Source organism: Euleptes europaea, chromosome 6 (genome assembly GCF_029931775.1).
Source record: "Euleptes europaea isolate rEulEur1 chromosome 6, rEulEur1.hap1, whole genome shotgun sequence".
Lineage (NCBI taxonomy): Eukaryota > Metazoa > Chordata > Lepidosauria > Squamata > Sphaerodactylidae > Euleptes > Euleptes europaea.
The window spans coordinates 22494875-22516826 of record NC_079317.1 but is presented as its reverse complement, the minus strand read 5'-3'; the positions used below and the strand labels follow the sequence as shown (position 1 = coordinate 22516826).

The following is a 21952-nucleotide window of genomic DNA, read 5'->3' as shown; positions in this document are numbered from 1 at the left end:
ACGTTCCATTGAAACAATGGGATGAGTCAGTTGTGGCTTAGAGCTGGGCTACATCTTACACTTACCATGTGAAAACTTACTAGCTCTGCCTGGTTGAGAATCATGGAGGCTTCCAGCCTACTGGCAGAAAAAAACTGAAGGAAAATCAGTCACAAACTACAGGAAGGCCACCTTTTGCTATCTACTGTTTACCCCAACTTAGTGACTATGCAGAGAGTTAGTAGGGCAGACTTTGGCAGACTTTGGGTATATATACAGGTACACCACTATGGGAATGGCATTGACAGTTCTGATGCTTTGTAAAGGGATGTACTTCTGTTCTGAGGCAAGCTGGCTATGTGGGTTTTCAGAACACTGGACTAGAATCAGGAAGATCTGCCTGTGCAAAGCATTCACTGGCTTTCTCCTGTGATGTCATGAAATCATCTCTCCCCTTCCCCACTGAGTTCTAAGCTGTTTTACAACTAAAAAAAAAAAGGTACAAAGTCTGTGTGGGTGCCGGAGGTAGAGGTGGAACATCACGATTTGTGGCTCAGTGGTAGAGCATCTGCTTGGCATGCAGAAGGTCCCAGGTTCAATCCCCGGCATCTCCAGTTAAAGGGACCAGGTCTGAGATGTGAAAGACCTCTGCCTGAGACCCTGGAGAGCCGCTGCCAGCCTCAGCAGACAATACTGACTTTGATGGACCAGGGGTCTGATTCAGCATCATGTGTTCATGTGTGTTTCTTTAAGATTGTCACAAGGGCCAGCCAATGAGTACTCTGCACAGCCACCTTCTCCAGGAAACAGGAAGAAGTAATTTTTCACTAGGTTCATTTCAGTTTGGAAGTTTGTACATTTGTTCAAAATGTGCGAGGGCAGATCCATATCAGAGTTAGTGTTCAAGCTCTGTCCATCTGTCTTCGTCATTACCGTGATTGAAGGCTGTTCTGATACATAAATTAACCTCATGGGTGACTAGGCCCTTTTAACATAAAACGGGCCTGCAACCTATGGCTCCAGAGTCAAATGCAACTCAGCATGGAACCAAATATGGCTCTTTACTAAAGGAAATGAAATCTTTAGGTTAAGTTATATCAGAAAGGGGTAGGTGGGATGCAAGAAAAAAAATTGTGGTACTAAATAGCTTCTTAGAGATGCTTGACAGAAAGTGAAATGATAGAGGTGAACAGTTGCCAGTATTTCGAGCATGATTCATGCACAGATTTATGCTACTGTACTAAACAGTCCTGCTTCTATGTATATTAATTATTTAGTGTGGGCCTATGTGCTCTACTTCCTGATAAAGGACCTGCAAAAACCACTGTTTGAACTGCAGAAACTTTATGGATTATTGATCAGCACACCAATTATCTGTAATGTTAAATTGCATGCTTTCAGTAATGCAAGTGGGCATTCTTACCAGGGCCTTTGTCAATCTCTTGCTGAGAACTTTGATATTAGTTTGGCTGTTTCATTGTAAAAGGCTGCTGACCCCCAACCTGAAATGTTGTTTCTTTGTTTGCATAGCCCTTTTTCAGTCCACTACTTAGCAGTTGGTGTTTGCTTTAATTTCTTGTTACGTGTGCCAGGATTAATGAGATGCTCTTTTTATTATGCGTCCTAGTCTAGATTGAAAAGCCAAAACCCTTTTTGTGTGTGTCTCTGAGGGGCTCGCTATAGAATAGGGAGCAGCACCATCTGTTATGTAGAATCTTGGATATGGAAGAGCTCAGCCAAAATGCAATTTCAGCTACAGCCTCATAAGAACATAAGAAAGGCCGTTCTGGATCAGACCAAGGCCCATCAAGGCCAGCAGTCTGTTCACACAGTGGCCAACTAGGTGCCTCTAGGAAGCCCACAAACAAGGCGACTGCAGCAGCAGCATCCTGCCTGTGCTCCACAGCACCTAATATAATAGGCATGCTCCTCTGAGACTGTAGAGAATAGGTATGCATCATGACTAGTATCCATTTTCACTAGTAGTCGTGGATAGCCCTGTCCTCCATGAACATGTCCACTCCCCTTTTAAAGCCTTCCAAGTTGGCAGCCATCACCACATCCTGGGGCAGGGAGTTCCACACTTTAACTATGTGTTGTGTGAAGAAATACTTCCTTTTATCTGCTTTGAATCTCTCACCCTCCAGTTTCAGCATATGACCCCTCGTTCTAGTATTGTGAGAGAGGGAGAAAAGCTTCTCTCTGTCCACTCTCTCCATACCATGCCTCACTGAGTTGTCCTACAGATCTTCCTCTGAAAAGTGGAAGTAACACTGGCAGGTTTATAAGAATAACAGTTGAGATAATGACTTTAAAGTACCTGGGTCCTTTTCAGCACCTGTTGAAATGGTGATGGTTAGAGGTGTCCAAAGTCCAGTGTGGCGTAGCACTTAGGGCACTGGACCAGGATCTGAGAGACCCAGGTTCGAGTCCCCACTCTGCCATGGAAGTTTGCTGGGTGACCTTGGTCACATACTTGCAGCCTAACTTACCTCACCTCAGTCACATACTTGCAGCCTAACCTACCTCACAGGGTCGTGGTGAGAATAAAATGGAGCAGAAGAGAACAACGTAAGCTGCTTTGGGTCCCCGCTGAGGAGAAAGGCTGGGTATAAATGGAATAAATAAAAATAAATAAAAATATAAAAAATAGAAATATAATGCATATTTTATATGTGTGTAGATAACTAAATAAATAATTAAAATACATTTGTGAGCCATTTCATCCATTTAGCAGGCCATGTGGCATAGTCCTCACAGTACTTGTACTAAGCCAAATAGTGCCGAGGGAGATTAATTGGTTGAACGTGCCCCCTCTTTTGGTGTGTACAAAGGCTACACATCAGAAAGAAGCACCTAGTCTTTTCCCCAGCAGCTTTGCTTGTACTGTGAAACTCTGATTTTGAAACAAGCTGGTCCTCTGTGTACCTATCTAAAGTGGTATAGATAAGTCACATGGCTCTGCTGAACGCTTCAAGCAACTTCGAAAGTGGCTTTAGAAATTCCAGTGTTGGCTGTAGCTACCCAGGCATCCCAGGTCTACTTTAAGCCTGGAAATTGGAACTTAAAAGTGGAATGTTGGAATAGGAGGACAGCAGTTCCTTCTCCCAGGCGTTTTGTTTTTGTTTTTAGACTTCTTCTCGAGATGAGCTGCTAACCCGCATGAAAGAGTGTGATGTCATCATTTATAACATCACTGAAGATGAAAGCCAGATTGAAGAAGCAACTTGGGCAGCGACAGGTTGGGAAAGTTTCTTTGTTCTCGAAAAGAGGCATAGGGTGTGAAAACACACACACACACACACACCCTGGGCAGAAAAAATCTGGTCACTGTGGTGCATGCCGTCATTATATCTAGATTAGGTTAGATTACTGCAATGTGCTGTATGTGGGGCTGCCCTTCAGAAGTGGGAGGGGCCATGGCTCAGTGGTAGAGCATCTCCTTGGCATGCAAGAGGTCCCAGGTTCAATCTCCAGCATCTCCAGTTAAAGGGACTAGGCAGGTAGGTGATGTGAAAGACCTCAGCCTGAGACCCTGGAGAGCCGCTGCCGGTCTGAGTAGACAATACTGACTTTGATGGACCAAGGGTCTGATTCAGTATAAGGCAACTTCACGTGTTCAAGTGTTTGGAAACTTCAGTTGTTACAGAATGTTGTAGCCATGACGCTGACTGGAGTGGGTTGCAGGGACCATATCACTCCAGTCTTGGCCTATCTACACTGGCCACTAATTTGTTTCCAGGCACAACTCAAGGTGCTGGTGTTAATTTTTAAAGCCCTGTAGGGTTTGGGACCATCATGCCTGAAGAACTGCCTACTCCCTTATGAACCTGCCTGACTACTATGGTCATCCTCAGTGGTCCTGCTTTGGGGACCCTCACCTTCTGAGATGGTATATGTGTGTGTCTGTCTGTTTGTGTGTAAAGTGCCGGCAATTCTCCGCCGACTTATGGCAAGTCCTTATGGGTTTTCAAGGCAAGAGACTAACAGGTGGTTTGCCAGTGCCTTCCCTTCATAGCAACTCTGGTATTCCTTGGTGGTCTCCCATCCAAATACTAACCAGGGCTGACTCTGCTTAGATTCTGAGATCTGATGAGATCCGGCTAGCCTGGGCCATCCTGGTCAGGGCCCCTTCTGAGATTAGGTGGGTAGCAACCAGGAAAAGGGCTTTCTTGGTAATGACACCAAAGTTCTGGAACTCTTTCCCGAGGTAAATTTGTCCCATTCTGTTGCCATCTTTTGCCAGCAGGTGAAGACTTTTTGTTTAGTCTTAACATTCCCTCAGTAATCCCTCATTCCGAACCAATGTTTTAATTGCTATTTCTTTTCATGTATTTTAACTGTTTTTTCCATAATGAATCTGAATCAATAATGTGTGTGTGTGTGTGTGGGGGGGGGGTGATTTTAATAGTTTTAAAATGTGATTTTATCATGTACGTTTTAAATTGTTAGCCACCTTGGTGGCCCTTATAAGGGCAGAAAGGAAGGTTACAAATTTTGTAAATGAATAAATAAGAGACCTACAATAATTACCACCGTTATTTGAGGGGGAACTGGTCTTACTGAACCTCTAACAGCTTTTAATATTCTGGAAGGGGGGAAATAGAGTCAGGGGATAGATGAAGTGATTCTTTTAGTTCTCAACCCTAATTCCCCCCTCCCCATGCCCATCTGGGATACAATGGAGCCCTGGTGTGTGTGTGGGGGGGGGGGCAGATTGATTATAACACAAATGGCCTCTTTGGTTTCTAATATCCCTCCTTTCAAGGACTCTTCAAGCTGCAAAGGGTCGGAACTAATAACTGTCTGTGGGATCCTGTTACGGGACATCGATGTGTGAATTTAGAATTGAGGAGTACACAGCTTCTGCATCTCCTCCAACTAGGGTTGCCAGGTGCCCGGTGGTGGCTGGAAAACCCCCGGCAATTCACCCCTCTGCCCGTCGACCAGCTGAGGGCCGGCGGGCAAACGTGCATGCGCGCAGACACATCACGGCACGTCCCTTCCATTAGTGCTGCCTCGCAAGGGGGCCCCTTATACCACTCACTCCCAGTGGTAAAGGGCCGCTTGCGATGCGGCACTTCCGGGTGTAAATGCATTGCAAGGGGCCTTTTACCACTCAAACTGGGAGTTTGAGTGGTATAAGGCCCCTCGCGAGGCGGCACTTCCAGTTCTAAACTGGAAGTGACTCACGCTCGATCCCCTCGGCTCTGCCCCCAAAGTCTTCCACTGGAGGAGAGGGGGGACCTGGCAGCCCTACCTCCAACCATTACCAGACTTGTGCAACCGGAAAAGCCGTCCCCCAAACTCCATTACAAGAGAGGCTGTCAAAGAAACAAGAAAGAGGCTCTGATATGTATGTGCAAGTCTTGGAGCACACATAAAGATGCTTTGCATTGCAATCTGTATATAAAGTTGCTAACTATCAGACGGCACCTGGAGATCTCCCGCTATTACAATTGACTTCCAGATGACCAAGATCTGTTCCCCTGGAGAAAATGGCTGCTTTGGATGGTGGACACTGTGGCATTATACCTTGCTGGTTCCTCCCCTCCCCAAACTCCGCCCTCCCAAGGCTCCACCTCCAAAATCTCCAGGTATTTTGCAACCCAGAGCTGACAACCCTATCTACACATATATAACAATCTTAATTTGGGGGAAGTCAAGAGCCGTTTTTCTAGAAAGGTTTGCCATGTTATCCCAAGCTAAGCTAAAGGGTGTAACTCTGCTTAGGATGGAACCAATCTTGTCCTCAAAGTTAAGCCGGAAATTAATCTTTTTTACACACTGTGATTGGAATATATAGCACTGCATGGAGAGATGAAACAATTTGAGAAGCAGAAAGTGTTCATTCTGTTATCCACAATCATGACCTGGGCCCGAAGCAAGCCTCTCGATCCGGTGAGTGATAGAGAAAGTGAGTGAACATGCTTCTAATGCTCATTAACTGCCACAACCAAGTAGCACACAGATTTGCCTTTCTAAATCTTGGCGATATGGGGAAAGCTCAGTTATGGGAATGGTCTGGGATGGTTCCAAAATAGGGAGAAAGGCTGCAGAAGCCTCAACTTTTCTGTCTACTTTTTTAATAAAAAAGCAGTTTGTCTATAGGGAAGAAAGTTTGCATTAATTCTTATTATTTATACTGTGACTTTTCAGTTAAATAATGCGCAGACAAACTGTCAAATGGCTTTAACTACCATAAAACAATAATTTTTGCTGCTTCTTCATGGGGGCAGGAAATGGTGCCCCCATGGGTGTGGAAGTAGCAGTGAGTGGAAGCTGATAGGTTTGGTGTCTGAATTTATTGTATTTATTTTATTTATTGGTCTTGTATCCTGCACTATTTCCTGGCCAAGGCTGGGCTCAGAGCGGCTAACAGTCATAAAATATACATTTAAAACATAATATATACAGAATTTAAAAGCTACATCAAATAACAGTAGATTATTAATCAGTTGGCGCTATTCATCTCAGGAATCCATGGCAAGCCCGGGGAAGAGCAATCTGAGTCTCCAGTTATATACCAATTAAAATTATAGAAAAGGGGGGGAAGGGAGGAGGGCTGCCCTGTCCATACCCCTCTCGCTGATGTGCCTGCAACCCTGCCCTCCACACCCTCACACTGTCCCCCTGCAGCCCAGCAACTCTTCCTTTCCCCTTCACAACTGAGCCACGGTTAAAGGGACTCTGTATCTCAGACATGCACAGAAAAAAAGCCTTTCAAAAGGCTGGAGGGGATGAAAAGAACATAAGAACATAGGAAAGGCATTATCCTGCCTGTGTTCCACAGCACCTAATATATTTGGCATGCTCCTCTGATCCTGGAGAGAATAGGTATGCATCATTACTAGTATCCATTTTGACTAGTAGCCATGGATAGCCCTCTCCGCCATGAACATGTCCACTCCCCTCTTAACAGGGTTAGCTGGAGAGCTCCTGCTATTACAACTGATCTCCAGCTGATAGAGATCAGTTCCCCTGGAGAAAAAGGTCGCTTTGGCAGTTGGACTCCATGGCATTGAAGTCCATCCCTTCTCCAAATCCCACCCTTCCCAGGCTCCACCCCCAAAATCTCCAGGTATTTTCCAACCCAGAGCTGGCAACCTTACTTCAGGGCTTTGGGGCTCCAACCAGCTAGCACTAGGCATATTAAAGGTTATGATCTTACATAAGAAAAGCCATGCTGGATCAGACCAAGGCCCATCAAGTCCAGCAGTCTGTTCACACAGTGGCCAACCAGGTGCCTCTAGGAAGTCCACAAACAAGGTGACTGCAGCAGCATCGTCCTGCCTGTGTTCCAAAGCACCTGATACAGTAGGCATGCTCCTCTGATCCTGGAGAGAAAAGCTTAATACTGCCCTTCTGAAGATGAAGCTAAGCTCTGCCCTTGTCCCCAGACTGAATGCAGGTGATGCATCCATGCGTGAGAGCACAATAAATGCACATGTGGAAGCTGCCCCGAAATGTGTAGGCATCCAGCTGTCCTCTCAGGGAAAAATCCTTGTGTGGGAAGCAGCCTTTAGTTTGGTTCCTTGAAAAGCATTAATTAAATCATTCCCAAGGTTGCATTCTTTAACAACAGCTTGGTTCCCCCTCCTTGCCAGGATGATCCAGAAATACCTTTCACAGAAGAAGACTATCGCCGAAGAAAACCTCACCCGAACTTTATAGAGCATATCAATGCTGAAAAAATTATTCTCAAACTTGGGAAAACCGTGAGTATTACTGGGGGAATAATCTGTATAAAGAAAAGACACAGAATATATGTACAAAAGTCATTGCAAATCAGCATTAAATGAGATGACACCAAAGAGAGGGGATAGGAATGCACCTCTTTTGGAGAAGCATTTTTGGATCCACGTGAGTGAGTGAACGTGGTCAATACCGGAGAGAAAAGGGACAGGCTGGAAGCGCTCCCAAGTGTTCTTGCTTCCCCATTCTTCTGCCTTAATTTCATGTTTAAAAATGCCAGTGAGAAGAATATACCTTTGGATAGTTGTATGGGATGAATTAAGTACAGATTGCAACATGCTTTTTTTCTTCCTCTCTAGAACAAAGCCAAGTTTGCCACTTACGTTGTTGCTTCAGGTGTTCAGTATGGAATGGAAGAAAGAATTCTACATTACTTTTTTAAGGTAACTGAGGCCGCTTGGACAGCAGAAAAATCCACTGTTAAGGGGCAGTGTCCGGACAAAGCTGTGCCCAGCCTCTTCCTGATCTGCTGGCTTCTGTTTTCTGCCCTTTCCTCCAGAGAAAATACAAATCTGATTTTGTTCAGATCTCAGAAGCTAAGCAGAGTTGACCCTGGCAAGGGACCTTCGAGACACATGCTACACAGTGACCCTGTTGCAGAGGCTGAACTTGAATACGTCACCAGGATCCAAGCCCACTCTCTGTGATAAACACATGAAGCTGCCTTATACTGAATCAGACCCTTGGTCCATCAAAGTCAGTATTGTCTGCTCAGACCAGTAGTGGCTCTCCAGGGTCTCAGCAGAGGTCTTTCACATCACCTACTTGCCTAGTCCCTTTAACTGGAGATGCTGGGGATTGAACCTGAGACTTTTTGCATGCTAAGAACATGCTCTACCACTGAGCCATGGCCCTTCCCCAAAATAAGTTTTAGAACTGTGAACACATGTAGCTGCCTTATACTGAATCAGTATTGTCTGCTCAAACCAGCAGTGGCTTTCCAGAGTCTCAGGCAGAGGTCTTTCACATCACCTACTTGCCTAGTCCCTTTAACTGGAGATGTCAGGGATTGGACCTGGGACCTTCTGCATGCCAAGCAAGTGCTCTACCACTGAGCCACAGCCCCTCCTCCGAATAATAGGGCCTGAATCTTCCTCCTTTTGAATATCAGATATGAAGGGTATGGCATAGAACAGAGATACTGTCAGCATGGCAGCTTACAACCTACCAAAGGAGGAAGATCTATTTGTACTTTCTCAGGAGTACATACAGGAGTTTACAGAACTGTAAAACCCAGATCCTATGAAATATGCCATTAACTTGACTCTTGCAGATGGTGAGCCAGGCCTCTTGAAGGACAGATTTCTCAGAAATCGTACTAATGTTACAACTCTAAACTCCTCTGTAATTCTTTCCAGTTATCTTGGCTGGGTGAGACTCCTGCAATACCTTTTTTTGGTGATGGAAAAAACGTTGTCCCGACCATTCACATACTTGACTTGGCAGGGTAAGTACAGAACCCCTTTAGCTTTGTTCCACCTCCAGAATGCTTCAGCCCTAAGCACAATAGAAATCAACAGCATGTTCCTTCATCAATGACGATCAGAGTTGGACCTAACCCGGATTGATGCCTACTAGTACAGGTTTCTAAGAAGTCTGACCATTCCTATATTTAATAACTTCATTCATTAGAAACATTTTGGAAAATGAATGTTGCCTAATAGTATGAAATAAATTGAGCCTTCAGTGTCTTGAGTAAGAAAAAAGGTTGCATGAATGGTAGAGCTGATTGCCTTTCTGATTTCACCCTTCTAAGAAATTCAGGAGCCAGAAAGGGGGAGAGCCAGCATGGTGTAGTGATTAAGAGCAGCAGACTCTAATCTGGAGAACCGTGTTCAATTCACCACTCCTCCACATGAAGCCTGCTGGGTGACCTTGGGCCAGTCACAGTTCTCTCAGAACTCTCTCAGCCCCAGCTGCCTCAAAAGGTGCCTGTTGCCTTGAAAATCCTACAGCCCCCTGCCTTGAAAGCCCTACAGGATCACTATAAGTCAATTCTGACTTGATGGCCCTTTCCTCCACCACAGCCATTTGCTTGTGAACATTTCAGACAGACAGTCTGGTGTCGTGGTTAAGAGCAGCAGACTCTAATCTAGAGAACTGAGATTCCCCACTCCTCCACATGAAGCCTGCTGGGCAACCTTGGGCCAGCCACAGTTCTCTCAGAACTCTCTCAGCCCATGTGGAGGCAGGCAATGGCAAACTACCTCTGAACTCCTCTTACGGGGTCACCGTAAGGCAGCTGTGACTTGACTGCACTTTCGCACTCATAAGAAGTTGAAAGGGGTACCATACCTAAGTGGTGGTTGTACAGGCAACCGCTGGAACAGCAGCATGTCTTAAACAAGATGAGGTCCCAATACCTTTGTGCCTCTTTTCCATAACCTCTGGCTGCAACCATTTCTTTGAAGATGTTTTTTAATGCCCTGAACTGAATGGCCCAGGTTAGTCCAATCTCATCAGATCTCGGAAGCTAATCAGGTCAGCCCTGGTTAGTACTGGGATGGGAGACCAGGGATGCTACGCAGAGGCAAACAATGGCAATTCACCTCCGTTTGCCTCTTGCTTCGAAACCCCTATGGGGTTGCCACATCAGGTATAACTTGACTGCACTGTCCACCACCATTACTTTTTACCTTATTGCTATCTGGTTATGATGTGCTAATGTCTTTGCGGGTCTGACCACTTTGTCGGCTCCTTGAGTCTCAGGAGATAAGGCGGGATATAAATTTATTACATAAAGAAATGTCTCGTTTTGAAAACCCTACAGGTTGCCCTAAGTCAACTGCGACTTGACAGCAAAACCAAAGCAGGTATATGTGGGCTTAATTTGGATTGGACCCACAATGTGAAGCGTAGATCCTTGAGCTTCCCCTTCCTGTGCCATTTTGCTAAGTTGAAATGGCTCCGCAGAGCTGCTGTTTGCCCTGTGTGTGTGTGTTAAGTGCCATCAAGTCGTCTCCGACTCATGGCGACCCTATGAATCAATGTCCGCCAAAGTGTCCTATCCTCAACAGCCCTGCTCAGATCCTGCAAATTGAGGGCCGTGGCTTCCTTTATAGAGTCAATCCATCTCTTGTTGGGTCTTCCTCTTTTCCTGCTCCCTTCAACTTTTCCTAGCATGATTGTCTTTTCCAGTGACTCTTCTCTTCTCATAATATGTCCAAAGTATGACAGCCTCAGTTTAGTCATTTTAGCTTCTAGGGTCAGTTCAGGCTTAATTTGATCTATAACCCACTCCTCCAACACCACATCTCAAAGGAATCTACTTTTTTCCTATCAGCTTTCTTCATTGTCCAGCTCTCACACCCATACATAGTAATAGAGAATACGATGGCATGAATTAACCTGATCTTGGTTGCCAGTGACACATTCTTACACTTCCTTACAATGGATACTGTTTGCCCTGCTGAGACAAAAAATGCAGATCCCCATCCCAGTAATGGGTAAAGAGGACAAGTCATTCAGCGGGCTGTTTCAGACTGAGAAAACAGCGTGGAGGAGAGAAGGCTTAACCTGGTCTTCCCGTGTGCCACAGTCCTGATCCAATCTAGACCCCTGTGCCTCTGCTAGGAGCTCCACTCATTGAATGTCCCGATGCCGTGTCTGCTCTGGCCCTTACAGTCATTCTGGGCTGCTTCATCGTCATATAAATCATGCCAAAGACTCTGTGTTGGACCCCTGTCTCTCTCTCTTGTTGGCTTTGCTGCAGCGTGCTACAGAACATAGCGGATCACAGGCCGAGGGTTTATTACCTCATCGCGGTGGATGAATCGATACATACGCTGAGTGAAATCGTCAAGGTAAAGGAGCCTGAGATGTCGATGGTCCTGTCACACCTTTGTGCTTAAAGGCCGGGCTTGTTACAATGACTTTGGGCAGCAGTTCTTGATGACTGGAACCCTAACCGACTTAATTTTCTTTATGGCAGCTATGAGCATGGGTACTTTCACTCACGTTTGCCCCCAAACTGACTCAGTTGTTCCTTGGAGTTATGCATGAGTTTCCCGTCCATTAGAGATGACCTCGCTTCCAGCCCTCGCTAATTCCAGGTCTCCCCATTCCTGTTAAAACCCGATTCTTCAATCTCCTCTGAGATCAGTCTGGGTGAAATCGTCCTCATCTCCATGCATAAGCCAAAGCACGGGACAGGGGAGTTGGGGTGTGTGACGTTTTTCTCACAATAACAACTACAGCCAATTACGAAGCAGTGTTTCAAGGGGCGGAGACACAAATGCTTCCTGATTTTTGTCTCCCAGTTCTTTCTGAGCAGACATTGTTTCCTATAAGAAAGGGTTTTAAAATGACGTTTGGGTCGTTCCTCTCCCCTGGTTCCTTTTAAAGAGTGCCATGTTTTTAAATGGTTTTTAAAACAGCACTTGGGTTTCCACCGGGGAGGGGGAGAGGGGAACTGAACTTTTTTTCACAGTAAGCACTACAGCCAATTACAAAGCAGTCTTTTCAAGGGGCAGGGACTCAAACTCTTCTAGATTTGAGCTTTGTGAATTTGCTGGTGCAAAGCAATGTTTGGATTTGCAACAGAAAAGTGTGGGTCGAGCGAGCATCGAACCCCAGGTAAAACTCCCATGCATAAACGGCCTAATTAGAATCTATGCTTGTCTTCTAAGTTTTAGGTGTTTCTCATTTTTCTGATGTTTGCCTGATATCACACAGACTTGTAGGTGCAGATGCTTTACCTACTGCAAAAAGCCCCTCCCAAAAAAACAAAAACAAAAAGGGGATGGCGGGAGTTACCTGATCCCACCTAAAGCTGGCATGAGGGTTTATCCACCTATGATGCACTACAGATTTCTCCAGTCAGTTTGGACAGAAGTTATGAAAGGTCAGCCGGGGCTTTCCCTCAGTATGGGCAGCAGAGGAAAATCACAGTGGTGGCTGTACTGTCCGGTGAAATCAGGCGAACAGGCCCTTTGCAGCTCAAGGTGAAACAGGAGTCCAAAAACTTAAGACTAATGTTTTCCAAATCAAGTTTTGTGAACCAGAGCTCGCTTCCTCAGACGCAGGGACTGTAGGTCTTTAGCAGTTACTTAGAGTTATCAGCTAAGTATAATGGGTCAGTATAAATAACTACTAAATACCTCTGAGGAAGTGAGCTGTGGCTTGCAAAAGCTTCTTCTGGAACAAATGTTGCTAGTCTGGGTGCCACTGGACTCCTGTTTTTGTTTTGCTGCGACCAACTAACACAGCTACTGCTCTGGAGTTATTAGAACTGCAAAGAGATCCTCATATTGGATTGTCCAGAATTTTTGCTAAAATGATGCTATATCTGAACTCCGTTTGAATTAACACTTTTGATGGGGTCCAGTGACACTCTTCTACTAAGGGAAAATCTTTCTCTAGTGGAAGAAACCTCCTTCCATTGAAAGAGGATTCACTAAGTGGAAATGAGTTGCTGAATTCAACCATCTGTACTGGTTATACTGGGGGCGGGGGCAATGAAGGAGCTTGGCGTTATGTGTTTTCAAGATCTCTGCATAACCTTGTCAGTATAAACAGTATAATAAACTCTTTGAACGGATTCTAAAGAAATGTATATTACTGGTCTTCACAACCTATTAATTTATAGTTGATCCAGATATTTTGGGTTAGTTCTGCCAGCGGTGCTTCCCCTGGCACAGGTGGCCCCATTGATGGAAGGGGCAGAGAGGGGAGTGCCGCTGGGTTTCCCTTCCGCAGTGCAGTCACCCGCGTTAGAATCGTAGAGTTGGAAGGGACCACCAGAGTCATCTAGTCCAACCCCCCTGCACAGTGCAGGAAATTTACAACTACCTCCCCCACATACCCCCAGTGACCCCTAGTCCATGCCCAGAAGATGGCCATGATGCTCTCCCTCCCATGAACTGCTTAAGGTCATAGAATCAGCATTGCTGACAGATGGCCATCTAGCCTCTTCTTTAACACCTCCAAGGAAGGAGAGCTCACCACCTCCCAAGGGGCGCTGTGTGTCTTTTCATATGCACATGTCCCTCGACCCTTGTGGTCCCATGCTGAGACCTCTTGCTATTTCTGAGGCTCACGTGGGGAAGTGGAAGTTGGGGAAGATCCACCTCTGCCCGCCCTTTCTGCTGGCACTGTGTCGGATCCGTCCCATTGACTTCAAAGAAGGAGGCTCAGTGAATGTGGCAAATGCTGGGCTTTGCGGCAGTTTTCGACAAAGGATTATGTTGTGATGTGGCAGAGAGAGTTCTGTACAAATGTAGGTTTTATTTTTATTTTTAGTGTTCTGTGCTGTTTTTGTTGGCGCCCATCAGCGCCATCGTCTCTTATTTTTATGGCCTTATGGCTTAAAACAATTAAGAAAGTATCCTCCCCGTTCTTCTGTATATTCAATCTTTTATGAGTGCAGAATTTAAAATGCACCCCCATGTTTTTCTTTGTCAGTGCATCAGCAAAAACCTTGGCCCGGGAAAAACGCAGAAGGTCCCAAAAGAAAATGCTTTCCTAAATAAAGATTTAACGGTATGTATTTCTTTTTAAAACATTTTCTGCCAGAGAAGGGAACTGTGTTTCATACCAGCTCCCTGCTGAAGAGCGCTGGGTTGATTTCTGCAAGTAGAGGGTAGCTCATGTAAGTGATCTTCGCCCCCTTCTCCCTTCAGCTTCTTATTCCGCCCCTGAAAAATCACTTCTGAAAGTGGGGTTGTGGGGGGACACACCTCATGACCTGTGAACCAGTGACGGGAAGAGCGCACTGGAAGAAAATAATCGGTGAACGAGTTTGTGCCACAGTGTTGGGGGAATGGGACAATTTCCAGCCGTTAGTCATTCCCACTGCAGCATCTTCACGCCACATCTGCACTGTTCCTGCGGACACGCCATATCCGCACTGCCCTGCCCTTTTGGGCAGATTTCTAGGAGTGTCAAGAGAGAAGTCATCTTAGAGGCTTGGGGAGGGGCCGTGGCTCAGTGGTAGAGCATCTCCTTGGCATGCAGAAGGACCCAGGTTCAATCCCCGGCATCTCCCGTTAAAGGGACTAGGCAAGTAGGTGATGTGAAAGACCCCTGCCTGAGACCCTGGAGAGCCGCTGCCAGTCTGAGTAGACAATACTGACTTTGATGAACCAGGGGGGTCCAGTATAAGGCAGCTTCATGTGTTCATGTGTTAGAGGAAGATTCCATCTAAAACTCTAATCTTCTGGCACTCTGAGTGCTTGCAGGTGTCAGCCAACCCTCCCCCACCCCACAACTGATTATTTGCCAAGATCATCTCCAGGTGATCCAGTAAAGTCCTGTGCCAAATACAACAGAGCAGCAAAACTAAACATCTGGGGCAGCAAAAGAAGCTGGAGGAGGGGGGGGGGAAATCATCCAAAAAGGGAGGGGGGAAATCACCTGGTGCTGAAAGTTGTACAAGGAAGGCCCCAGGTAAATAGTGGCCGGGAAGGGATTCTGAAGTAGAGGCGCCAGGGCTGGAAGAGACTCTGCGACTAGCGACCTCTGGAGGTGGGAACACACAGGGCAGGGCTTCTGCAGAAGATCTTAACCAATACTTGTACGGGAGCAAGCAGCCCTTGAAAAATCCTGGTCCCAGGCTGTTTAGGTCTTTTCTCTGTACTGATGTTAATCATTGCCTCTGCACAGTTCCTAAAAACAGTGAAAAGCAAGAGAGAAATTCAAGAATGGGTGAGAGCCAGTTTCCACATTGTGTGTGTGTTAAGTGCCATCAAGTCACTTCCGACTCATGGTGACCCAATGAATCAGTGTCCTCCCAAATGTCCTATTGATCACAGCCTTCCTCAGCTCTTGCAAACGAAGGGACATGGCTTCCTTGATCGAGTAAATCTACCTCATGTTGGGTCTTCCTCTTTTCTTGCTGCCTTCAGCTTTTCCTAGCATTATTGTCTTTTCCAGTGACTCTTGTCCACTTGTAACATGACCAAAGTATGATAGCCTCCGTTTAGTCATTTTGGCTTCTAGGGACAGTTCAGGCTTGATTTGATCTAGAACCCACTTATTTGTTTTTTGGGGGCAGTCCACAGTATCTGCAACACTTTCTTCCAACACCACATTTCAAAAGAAACTACTTTCTTCATTGTCCAGCTTCCACATTATCTTAGGGGGATTGTTTTCATGCATGGGTGTGGTCCACTTTCTTATACAAGCACCTTAGTGTGTATTCCAGCAGCTCTTGGATAAGAACATAAATACATAAGAAAAGCCGTGCTGGATCAGACCAAGACCCATCAAGTCCAGCAGTCTGTTCAGACAGTGGCCAACCAGGTGCCTCTAGGAAACCCACAAACAAGACAACTGCAGTGGTACCATCCTGCCTGTGTTTCATGGCACCTAATATATTCGGCATGCTCCTCTGATTCTGGAGAGAATAGGTATGCATCATGACTGGTATCCATTTTAACTAGTAGCCATGAATACTCCTGTCTTCCATGAACATGCACACTCCCCTCTTAAGCCTTCCAAGTTGGCAGCCATCACCACATACTGGGGCAGGGAGTTCCACAATTTTACTATGTGTTGTGTAAAGAGGGGGGAAATCCAGGAAATAAAAACAAAACAAATACCTAGGGCAGATCTTTTTCGTGATTTTTTTCTGGGCCTTCTAGGGGATGCATGCAGCTGCAGCAGCTAGCGAGAGACCAGCAGTTACCTGGCATGTGGATTCTTTGCGTTGAGCTTTTTATCAGTGATAATCGTCAAGCCATTTTAGCGCTCTGCGTTGTTATTTTGTTTGTTTGTTTGTTTGTGGGGATTCACATAATAATCGACAGTTTCTTATACAATAGGGAATCCCCTCTTACTTTAATTCTGCTTCTTCCTTTTAGCAACTACACTTGGATGAACTACTTATGAATCTGCGAATGGAAGCTGTGTTCTTGAAAGAGAATTTCAACATCAAGTGGGTCGCCCAGAATGGACTGGTGGAGAGTATAGATCAAGTTGTTGCAGAGTACAAGCAAAGTCGAGGATTACTGGTAAAAGTGGTCGATTTGTTGTGTGTTTTTGGCTTGGAAAATTTTGCAGAAAGGCATTGGGATGGATTGAGCCATCCTTTCAACTCCTTCTTGTCCAATTCTCCCCTCTATTACAAGCCCCTTCACACATGGTTTTTGTCCATGCACATCCTATGCTCCCCTGCATAGCCTCTTTGGTGGTCCAACAAAAGCCCCCCCTTTTTTCACCAGCAAAAAAGCTGGCTGAGTCACATTCATAGTGTTTGATCAAGATTCAAGTTCAGTATCACCTTTAAGACCCCCAAGATTTCCAGAGTATAATCCTCAGTACACATGAAGCTGCCTTATACTGAATCAGACCCTTGGTCCATCAAAGTCAGTATTGTCTACTCAGATTGGCAACGGCTCTCCAGGGTCTCAGGCAGAGGTCTTTCACATCACATACTTGCATAGTCCCTTTAACTGGAGATGCTGAGGATAGATCCTGGGACATCCTACATGCCACGCAGAGGCTCTACCACTGAGCTACGGCCCCTAAGCTTTCGAGAATCAGATTTGACTCATGAAAGCTTATATCATGGAAATCTTGTTGGTTCCCAAAGTGCCACTGGACTGGAATCTACCCACCTGAAACTATACTCTCATGGTGTTTGTTTATGAAACTGAGATTTATTTTCTGTTAAACATTTACAAATTCGTGGTCCAAAATGATATCTGATATGTATTGGGCTGCAGGAGGTTGGCAACCCTATGCTGTACTGATCTAGCCCTTTTGCTGTTAGCCCTAAACAACAACAACAACAACAACAGCAAAAAACGGAAACAAAAAGCCAGTCATTTAAGAAATGATAACTTTTTCATCCTTTTTCTTTCAGCCAGTCAAAATTTGTATACTTGGTCCTCCAGGAGTAGGGAAGACGTCCATTGCAGAAAAGCTGTGCAAACACTACAAGCTGCACCACATTAAAATAAAGGACGTGATCACCAAGGCCATCGCAAATCTGGTAAGGAAGGCCGGCTGTTGTGGGCAGTTCCTTTGCATCTGGAGTACATTAAGGAGCTGTTAGAAAAATGTCAAACGCCCCCCCCCCCAAAAAAAAATGATTAGCAACGTGTACAATTAAAAATAAAGATGTTTACAGTGGGTTACATATTTCTAGGGGATGTGGAATGGTATAGCATAGCTTGATCTCATCAGATCTCGGAAGATAAGCTGGGTCGGTGCTTGGAAGGGAGACCTCCAAGGAAGACTGCAGAAGAAGGCAATTGCAAACCACCTCTGCTTAATCACTTGTCTTGAAAACCCCACCAGGGGTCGCTATAAATTGGCTGCGACTTGATGGCACTTTATACACATCTCTCCAGATTGAGCATTTTATTGTCAGATACTTGAAATAATCCCTTTCTTCAGCAAATGGCTGTACAGAAAGAAGTTCATGGACTCAGTCCACCGAAGTCAAGCACTGCGAAGACCCATCCGTTGCAGCAGGAGAGAAAAGTGCTAAGCTTTGGCTGGATCGTGTCCTAAGTTTCCAGCTAAATTGATGGGGAAGCTGTTGGGATTTGAGCATCCGAGTCTCTCCAATGTAAAGGAAAAATACAGTGGCTTAGCTCCAAAGAGACTCTTTTGCTGGCGTAATTACACCGATGCCAGCGAAGCAGAGGATCTTTGCTGATTTACACACATACACAAACACGGAAGATTCCCACTTTCGCCCCTGTGAACCCAGATCTCGTGAACACAGAACAGAATTTGAAGGGACACAATGGACTGCAGCTGGAGGAAGGAAAATCCCATTCTATGGGTTTAGCTCTGCTTGCAATACTTTGGATCCAACCCAGTAACTGTAAGGTCAAAATAATTGAAATGCAAGCATGTGCATGCACACCCACCCATACACACACACATGCATGTTTAAAGGTCATCAGAATTCAGTTAAAAACACGAAACAGCAAAGCTGTTGCAGCTAAAGGTCAGTCAACATGACTGTAAACAATTTCCCCTTATGGGTGGAGAGCACAGTCAACTGACGGCCACTCCTGCTTTCGGGACTGAATACAAAAGAAGCTGAATATCAACCTGTCTATGAGAAGAATGGGATTTCCCTGTTCTGGGAGCAGCTTATGGCTAAGAGAGTTAGCTGTCATCCAAGAGGATACATGAGAGCATCCAACTAAATAATTTCCAGATTGCAGACATACAGTCACCATGACCACTGAATGTTTATAGATCATACATTCAACAATCTTTAACTGGAATACTGATGGTCCTGTGAAAATGGGTACGAAAGTCACATGTCACAGCCCTTGGAAGTGAGAGGAAAGGGTTGCAGCATTCTAGGCCAGGGGTCCCCAACGTACTTCCTGTGGACTCCACACTGCCCGATGACACCTTTTGTGGTGCCTGCCAAGTATTTTTAGGAAGTGAGTGGAGCCAGGTAGGGCTTTTGCCCAGCAACGCTTCTGATTGACTATTGGCGATTTGAATGCCTGTGCAGAGTTCCTTAAATGTTGCTTTGGCGGCAGCAGCTGCCACCACAGCACCAAGATCTACACTGTGTTACTGCAGTTAAGCTGTGGCAATCATTTTGTGGCTGGCTCTGCCTCCTTTGGCAGTTGTTTTCTCGCTGTGCCCACCATGCTGTGTCAGGATTCCAAATGTGCCCACAGGCTCAAAAAGGTTGGGGGCCCCGTTCTAGACACACTTCTATTACAAGTGGGAATTTTTGAACAGTTTAGTTTACAAGGACTGTTTTCTGGCATCCTTAACTTAGATTCATGGTGCGCAGCTATCTGGGAAATCAGGTTCAGGTAGCCAGGTAACAGACTGGAAGATTGCTGAGGAAAGAGAAAGAGCCAGTTCAGGATCGTATAATAGATATAAACAAAACATTTGCGTTATTGTACTTTGGATATAGATTCTCTAGAAATTAATGGTATAACAGGATGGAACAAGTCAAATACAGAAATGCCAGTAGAAATACAATGGTTTATATATCTAATATACGGTCTGCCTGAAAGGAAATATTTTCTAATGCTGTAACTTGTGTCTATCAATAACTGTCTAGATAGTGGGTTGTTACATATCTTGCTTTAAGCATGTCAGATCAATTTTATGTGTAGTAGCAACCTCAGTGTTATTTATAGTTTCTGCTTATTCTTGTTACTTTCTGCGTTTTTATTACTATTTTAAAATAAAAATTAAAAAGAAAGAGAAATCCTTTATCTGGTTTACAGTTCTGTTGATAAAAGCTTGACATAGTGTCAAACAAGACGTGATCCAGGAGATCCATGATTAAGAACTCCCACATTTGGGGGGAGGGATAAAGCTGAAAGCAGTTGTCCCTGGGGGATTCGTTTGGATCTGATCACAATCCCCCCTCCCCTGTTATATTTACCTACAGACTGGGAAACATGGTAGAAAATGGTGAAATCCCTCTAAACCTGTACAATGGCTCCAGTTTCCGTTCCTCTGCTACCCACCCCAAGCAGCTTTTTAGCCTTTTAAAAACTTTTTTTTTTTGCATTTTTGTTTGATTTTTCACCTCCAGGAGACTATTGTCGCTCCTAAAGAAATGGAATCCCTTGACGTGGAAGAGGAGGAAGAGGAGGAAGAAGAGGCAGAAGAAGAAGGAGATAACGTAGAAGAAGCACAGGAATTATTAGACTCAATTAAAGAAAACATGGAGCAAAATGGAGGTATATCTTAAACTATTTTTAAAAAGCTTTTGGTTTATTTCTCTCTGTCCTCTCCTGTTCCCTCAGATTAGGTGCAAGGTAGACACGAACTTTACCCACACCACTTGGAGGTGGGGAAGCGACAACAGATCTGTTTGGCCAACCCCTGCTGTGAACAGGCCCTTTACACCACTGTCTGTCTCACAGCTGAGGGGAGCTGCTGGGCCCCCTAAGGAGCCTCGGCCTCACAATCCACTCTTTGGCAGCCTATTGGGAGCAGCAGGGAGGAGCTCTATTAGTGTTGCCAGCTCTGGGTTGGGGAATTCCTGGAGATTTGGAGAGTGGAGCCTGGGAAGGGTGGGGTGTGGGGAGGGGAGGGACTTCAGCAGGGTATAATGTCATAGAGACCAACTTCCAAAGTATCCATTTTCTCCAGGGGAACTGATCTCTGTCATAAGGTTGCCAAGCCCCCACCGGGGGCAGGGCATCCCCCATTTTGGAGGACCTTGCCCCTGACGCCGTTCATCCAGCCGGCAGGGGTCTTACCAAGCTGCAAATCGACACCTAGGCCTTGGCCCTGTTGGCACGATAACGTGACTTCCGGAAGTGATGTCATCACGCCGTCAACAACGTGGGAGATGCTCTGGTATTTGAACAAAATCTCTTCTTCTCAGGTTCGAAGTACAAGGATCTTGGGTGCAAATGGGCTCAGCCACAGAGGCAGGAGCAATAGGGTTGCCAGCCTCCAGGTACTAGCTGGAAAGCTCCTGTAATTACAAGTGATCTCCAGTCGATAGAGATCAGTTTACCTGGAGAAAATGGCCGCTTTGGCAATTGGACTATAGCATTGAAGGGAGGATGGACTGTGACACCCTCATTATCTTTACTGCTCGTCAGTTTAGTGATGCTGGGTTCATGGATTTCAGATCTCTATCGCTATTATTAACTGCTGTTTTATTGGAGTCCATGTCTGGTTTTACCTGTTTTTATGGCAGGTTTCAGCTGATTTCATAGCTGATTTGTTATTACATTTTGATTATTAAAACTGACTTTCTTTTTTCTTGCATTGGCAGCTGTTTTTGGGTTTAGAGTACTGGGTGTAAACTCCCAAACAGACAAATTATATTTGCTTCATTTGAATTTTTATATTAAATATTCTATATGTTGTAGCACTTGGGACTTATACTAAAATACTAAGCGTGTGATTTTGTGGCTAAAGATTTGGACTGGGGAGATCTGAATTCAAATCTAGCAAGCTATAGAACTCTCGCAGGCTGTCCTTGGTTCCGTCATTCCTCAAACTGACCTACTGTGGTGTGAGTCCAGAAGTGTCGGGGGGGGGGGGACGCTGCGAGTGGGTGGCGACCTGAACACCTACCATACAGGGTTATTGTGAAGATGAAAAAAAAAAATTCATTTGTTCCACCTTGAGGGCCGTGGAGGAAGGGCAGGGTACAAATGAGATGATGAAGTTGGTTTTTATACCCTGCTTGGTGTAGTGGTTAAGAGCAGTGTGTAGTGGTTAAGAGTGGTGGTTTGGTGTAGTGGTTAAGAGCGGTGGTTTGAAGTGGTGGAGTCTGATCTGGAGAACTGGGTTTGGTTCCCCACTC

General features: G+C 45.3%; 1 protein-coding gene across 1 annotated transcript in view; it reads left to right on the top strand.

Annotated features, from left to right (window-relative positions):
- AK7 (adenylate kinase 7) overlaps nt 1–21952 on the top strand; it is a 42317-nt gene that overhangs the window by 2929 nt on the left and 17436 nt on the right. The window contains exons 3-12 of the mRNA XM_056851830.1: nt 3112–3220; nt 5786–5880; nt 7587–7697; nt 8034–8117; nt 9093–9181; nt 11447–11537; nt 14137–14214; nt 16536–16685; nt 17540–17668; nt 20216–20363. Of these exons, the coding sequence (XP_056707808.1) occupies nt 3112–3220; nt 5786–5880; nt 7587–7697; nt 8034–8117; nt 9093–9181; nt 11447–11537; nt 14137–14214; nt 16536–16685; nt 17540–17668; nt 20216–20363 (1084 nt within the window). The remainder of the gene's footprint in view (nt 1–3111; nt 3221–5785; nt 5881–7586; nt 7698–8033; nt 8118–9092; nt 9182–11446; nt 11538–14136; nt 14215–16535; nt 16686–17539; nt 17669–20215; nt 20364–21952) is intronic.